General features: G+C 31.4%; 1 protein-coding gene across 2 annotated transcripts; it reads left to right on the top strand.

Moving 5' to 3' along the window:
- The first annotated feature begins 1,036 nt into the window (after positions 1-1,036).
- On the top strand, positions 1,037-5,969 carry LOC125845434 (UDP-glucuronate:xylan alpha-glucuronosyltransferase 1). 2 transcript variants are annotated; one of them, XM_049524938.1, is made up of 5 exons: positions 1,037-1,160; positions 1,858-1,882; positions 3,131-3,340; positions 4,201-4,814; positions 4,906-5,969. In XM_049524938.1, exons 2-5 carry the CDS (start codon positions 1,863-1,865, stop codon positions 5,952-5,954), a joined length of 1,893 nt encoding a protein of 630 aa, XP_049380895.1. In that variant the 5' UTR covers positions 1,037-1,160; positions 1,858-1,862; the 3' UTR covers positions 5,955-5,969. The 2 variants fall into 2 exon arrangements, with proteins under 2 accessions (XP_049380895.1, XP_049380894.1); XM_049524937.1 differs by having other exon boundaries at positions 4,183-4,814.
- Positions 5,970-6,521: the final 552 nt, after the last annotated feature.

Here is a 6,521-nt window from a genome sequence, read left to right as displayed (position 1 = left end):
ATATTTATCCTACCTTCTACATCATGTGTACATAGACAACCTTAATATATTTTTAATTAAAAAATTTATATAAGAGAATCCTTCTTTTTTTATTTTTTTATTGGGTTTAAATTTGACCACTTCCTATTTCTCTATGAAGGAGATCATGATATTTTTTAATTTCATTTTCTTCTCTAGATTAGTGAACATATTAGTACATTATCTTATTGAAAATCTAAGAAATATATTTAAAAATATAATTTAATTTTGGTGCATTTAGAATATACTTTCTCTGTCCCAATTTATGTTGTATAATTTGAATTTCGAGAGTCAGATTTTTTAATTTTAACTGTGAATTAGAACATAAATCTTTATGTTTTTTTAAAATATATCATACTTCAAAACTACGTAACAAGTACTATTAAGTCACAATATTTAACAATTCAAAAATATTTGAAAAAATCGCGGTAATAATCGTATTTGAATTAAAGGTGTGATTTATACGAAAATATTTCCAAAAGAAACTTTATCTTGCAAACTTATTATTTCAAATGAAGGTACAATTAAAAGATCATTTATCCCCTTTTAGGAAACAATATTTTTTGGAAAAATAATTTCCCTATCTACCAAACACATTATCCCAAGAAAGCAAAAGAGTCCAAAGAGGAGAAAAAAGAATAAATAAAAATTTCCAAGACAATATAATTTCCTAATTTCTAGAATGACTTATATATTGTAATTAAGAGAGTCTAAAAGGAAGCATTTAAAAAATATGTTAATTCTTGTATTCCTTATTTTTATTTGTAAGAAGAGACAATTCAAAAGCAAAGAAGTTGGTGAAAAACCTGTTCTTGCAATTGACTTGACACGACATTTTTTAAAGTTTATTTTAATATTTTTGTTATGGCCACCAGAAAATAGTTGGACATATCTCAAATAGCATATATTTTATTGTAGCTTCAAGAAAAATATATATAAATATTTACAAAAACTTGAAGAATTATTCAATCATAGAAAGTGTTGTTTCTTGTATTGAGTGTGTCCTTTTTCTTTCTTCCTCCTCTCTTCTCATACAATCAACACCTTCTTCAATTAACCAAAAGATAAAAAAGAACAAAGAAGAAGAAAACAAGAATATCTATTTTCAATGTGGTAATTCTCATTGCCAAGTATTTGCAAAGGTAAGTTTGAATTATTGTGCCATATAATTCTTTATTATTTTGTTTGAATTATTGTTCCATATAATTCTTGTTGTTTTGTTTGAATTATTGTGCCATATAATTCTTGTTCATCTTCTTTTGAAACCATATATGAGAGTAATTTCAATGTTTTAGTATGCTTAAGTGGTGGCGGATTAAGGACATGTTTTGTGGGTTCAACTAACTCAAATTATTTTCTGCTCAAATTACATAAGATATGTATAAAATTGTCTTATTTTGAATAATTCAAGAGCAAATTTGTTCAAAATTCCTTGTTTTGAAGCAATCGTAAGTAAAAATGTATTTTAAAGTTATTTTACTAGTTAAGGATATTTTTGAGCTAAAAATATAATGAAGGATAAAACTGATAAATTGCATTAGGTGTATACACTCGTGCGGGTAAGTTTTTTTTATATAGTAGTGAATAAGGATTGATATATTTTTTTCTATTGGATAGGCGCGAAGAGAGCATTTATTTGTGAAGTAATCATGGTTTCCTTTTAGTTTTTTGTACTTTGAAAATCTATCCTTTTTTTTCTTTTCTTTTTTCACTTGTCTTTTTGATAGGCAATTATGATGATTGGTGCATTGGACATAGGTACTATTGTCCCTTGTAGCATTTCTTGTTGAAACTTATTGGATATTAATGTGTGTGTATTTTCTTCATATGTTTTGGCAGATATCATGGAGGCTAGAAGATCAATGTAAGTTATTTATTGCTATAAAATAAAATTATGTTATGGTTCTATGCATATTTGTTCCGTACTGATTTTCTATTACTTGTCATATTTTTCTTCATTGCTATTTTTCCTCTTTTTTATTACTATTTTGATTTGTTTCATTTGAGTCGAAGATCTTTCGAAAATAGTCTCTCCACCTTTATGAGGTAGAGATAAAGTTTACGTATACTTTATCTTTTCCCGATTCTACTTTATAAAATTTTACTGAATATATTGTTGTTGTAATAATATATAGTATTGATATAGAAGCAAATAATATATTTTAGTTGGAACTAGCAATCTAGCATTTAGGGTGTTTTGGTAGGAAGGAAAATATTAATTCATGTGAAGTTTTTTTTATTTTTATAATTGAGTAGAAAATATGATATCAAAAGCATTTGAAATGATATTTGTGCAATTTATTTTTCCTAATTTCACTAAAAAGGTCATTTTCCTCGTATTTATAGATTACATTAAAATACTTATAAAAAGATTAGCTTTATAATTTGTTGGAACCTTTCAAGCAAAGAACCCCAAAACTTAGAAAGTAAGTTTTACTAGAAAATGTATCATACAAAATACTTCTCTTTTTTTGTGGAAAATAGTTGTTCTCTAAAATAATAACACATAGGCAAGGGAAATAAAAACCATGTGAGACTGAAAATTATTGGTTTAAGGATGGTAGAGTAGTTGTACTATCTTAATTTTATAATCTCACTTTAATTAGACTAAGCAACCTTTTAATTAATTAGAGATTTATTAGATTAACTAGTTTGTGGTGATCCAACATGTGGTAGGTGAACAATTAACTGCTCAACCTAGGTTTAAAAAAATTATAATAATATTTCTAATATGTGGATGAGATCTTTAATACTATCATTTAATTTGTTGAAGGACAGATTAGTTAGTTGTTGAAGTAGCTAACCAATGTCATCAACCTCTCTCTTAGACAGAAATTCAGAATTGTAATCGGTCCTTAATTAGAAGTTTCGTATTCATGTCTTGGAAATCAAAATCGTTACCATTTTCCCCTTAAAATAGACTTTTTAGCATGAATTCAAAATAATCATATTAAAAAAAAAAGTAATGAACACTAAATGAGAAATCAAAATTATTAACCTAGAGTCACACCACCAATGTAAAGAGATGTTAAGGATATTAATTATCATTTTGATTTTTTTTTAATTTAATATTTAAACCAATTTTTTTACTACTTGTACATCAATTTTACAGAGAAGATGCATGCAAAAGAAGATTACAAAAAATAAAAGTGAAGGATGTTGGAGGTATAAAGCCCCTCCAAAACCCTTTTCAAGAGAAGAACACAAATTGCAAGTTTCATCCTCTAAAGCTTGTGCTATTTATCATTGTGATTGGTACTTTCTACATGATTCTATCTTCCCCTTCTGTTTGTCAACATAATAATGCTGACACTGTTTCAAGGTATGCTCTACTTCATATATATATTCTTCAATATTCAGTTCAACTTATATACACTGACAGCGTAAAATAAGTTTAGTGTAGAACTAGTTATTTATGAAGTAAGTTTGGTAACATGCTACATTTTTAATTATATAGATAGTGCAAGTATTTATATTGTCATTGTATATAAGTTAAATGTTAGTTATTAAGACGTGTATTCGTTAAGCTGTTTTGTTCATCAATGCAGAAGCGCGTTCCAAAAGTATAGAATGGGGAGGGGGGGGGGGGGGGGGGGGATGAGAGGTGACCTAGCCATATATTTATAGGCGTCAAGCCTTGATCTAATGGGCCTTTCTTACAATAGGCCTTATTAGATTTTCAATAAGGCTTACATTACTGTCAGTCCACACCAATACATCAAGTGATTTGGGTGTAATAAGGAGTCTAATATATTCAATATAGTCGTATATAGTGGAGTCTGGAGACGGTAGGGTGTACGTAAACCTTATTCCTACCTCAACGATAGAGAAGTTGTTTTCGATAGATCCTCAGCGAAAATTAGAGAAAAGGGAGAAAAAACAAATCACTACTCCATCTATTTCAATTTTTTTGTTTTAACTTTCTCTTTAGTTTGTTTAAAAAATAATATATTTTTTTGACAACTCGTTAATTTCAACTTTGACATGTTTGAGACCACAAGATTAAAAGATATTAAGTTAAGATTACAAGATTCAAAAGTCTTCTTTACTGTCTTAAACTCCACGTCAAGTCAAACCAGACAAACAAATTGAAACGAAGGGAGTACTTCACCAAATTGGTCATAGCTTAGTTGTTTATTAATGTGAACAAATTATATAATGCAGGCAACATTTTGTGAACAGGTGGATATGGGGTGCTTCTGATCCTAGATACATATCAGATATAGACATCAGCTGGGAAGAAGTATCACAAGTTTTGGAACAATTGCCTGATCAAAACAAAGTTGTTGAGAACATTGGCCTTCTTAATTTCAACAAAGATGAAATCAATGAATGGACACAAGTTGTTCCTAATGTTAATCAAACAGTACTTCACCTTGACTACGTCGAAAAAAATGTGACTTGGGACACCTTGTATCCTGAATGGATTGATGAAGAACAAGAAAATGAAGTTCCAAGTTGTCCTACTTTGCCAAAACTTGAAGTCCCTAGGACTCGATTCGATCTTATAGCTGTCAAGTTACCGTGTAGGAATGAAGGGAATTGGTCTAGAGATGTAGCGCGATTGCACTTACAACTTGCTGCTGCTGGTTTAGCTTCATCTGCTAAGGGTATACATCCTGTGCATTTGCTTTTCATTACCAAATGTTTCCCTATACCGAATCTTTATAGGTGCAATGAGCTCGTTGCTAGGAAAGGTAACGTGTGGTTGTACAAGCCGGACTTGAGTGTACTAAGAGAAAAAGTTCAACTTCCTGTTGGATCATGTGAACTTGCACTACCCTTTGGTACAACAGGTAAGATATACTCTTATTGTTTTTCCCTCTTTTTTTGATGTGAACGCCACAGAAATATTGAGTATTGATAACTTCTATGTTATGGTAACAGAGGAAGTACATTCGGGGAACAAAAGACGCGAGGCATATGCAACAATCTTGCATTCAGCTCATGTATATGTATGTGGAGCTATAGCAGCAGCACAAAGTATTAGAATGTCAGGGTCCACGAGAGACCTCGTGATTCTTGTTGATGAATCGATTGGTGAGTATCATCGTAATGGACTCGAGGCAGCAGGGTGGCAAGTTAGGACTATACAGAGAATAAGAAATCCTAAAGCAGAGAAAGATGCATACAATGAGTGGAACTATAGCAAATTTAGACTATGGCAGTTGACAGATTATGATAAAATCATTTTCATTGATGCTGATTTGCTTATACTTAGGAACATCGACATCTTATTTAGGATGCCACAGATTTCAGCCACGGGGAACAATGGCACGTTGTTTAACTCCGGTGTAATGGTGATCGAGCCATCAAATTGCACGTTCCAGCTCTTGATGGATCATATAAATGAGATTGAGTCTTATAATGGAGGTGATCAAGGTTACCTAAACGAAATATTCACGTGGTGGCATCGTATACCAAAGCATATGAACTTCTTGAAGAACTTTTGGATTGGTGATGATGAAGTAGTGAAAGCTAAGAAAACACATCTTTTCGGGGCTGATCCTCCTATTCTTTATGTCCTTCACTACTTAGGATACAAACCATGGTTGTGTTTCCGCGACTATGATTGTAATTGGAACGTAGACATATTACAAGAATTCGCGAGTGATGTTGCACATCACAAGTGGTGGAAAGTGCACGATGCAATGCCTGAGCATCTACAAGACTTTTGCTTGTTACGATCAAAGCAAAAGGCGCAATTGGAATGGGATAGAAGGGAAGCAGAGAAGGCAAAGTATGTTGATGGACATTGGAAAATTAAGATCAACGATCGACGACTTAAGAGATGCACAGACAGGTTATGCAATTGGAAAGGTATGTTGAAGCATTGGGGTGAAAAGAATTGGACAGATGATCCATTTTTTCACCCTTCACCACCAACCATAAAGACTAAGAAAATCAAGAAAAGATCATCCATTTCTGTTATATAAACAAGCATTTTATTTTATTTTGGCTTTTGTTTCTAAGTGGAGTTATATATAGAGTTCTCCAATTTTACACTTTTTGTTATGTATGTTTTCCTCTCTACATTGATTAAATATTCAAGTATGTTGAGCAATTTTACACTTAAATAATTTGAGCAAAAATAGCCCTGTGGCATAACTTTATTATGCAAAAAGTATTGCTATATAGATTATAGTACTCTACTAGAAAAGATAAAAGAATTCAATTCACTCCATCTCACTCCCCCCCTTTTGCACTTTCAACAACGTCATCATTTAACCGTGGCGAAGCCAAGATTTTCAATAAGGGGGTCAAAATCTGAAAAATAGACACACGAAGTAGCTGAAGGGGGTTCGACATCTACTATATATACCTACAAAATTATTTTAACCAGATACAAATAATATAATTTTCTGCCAAAGTGGGTTCGAATGAACCCCTAGCAATAAGGTGGCTTATACAATTGAAATATGTTAGTATCGGAGAATTAAATATATGAGAAGGCAGTTTATAACTTTGACACCGTTTTTGGTGACATAACGCATCCATCTATC

This window comes from Solanum stenotomum, chromosome 11 (genome assembly GCF_019186545.1).
Source record: "Solanum stenotomum isolate F172 chromosome 11, ASM1918654v1, whole genome shotgun sequence".
Lineage (NCBI taxonomy): Eukaryota > Viridiplantae > Streptophyta > Magnoliopsida > Solanales > Solanaceae > Solanum > Solanum stenotomum.
Note: the sequence above shows the minus strand (reverse complement) of the source record. Positions and strands in the feature narration are given on the sequence as shown.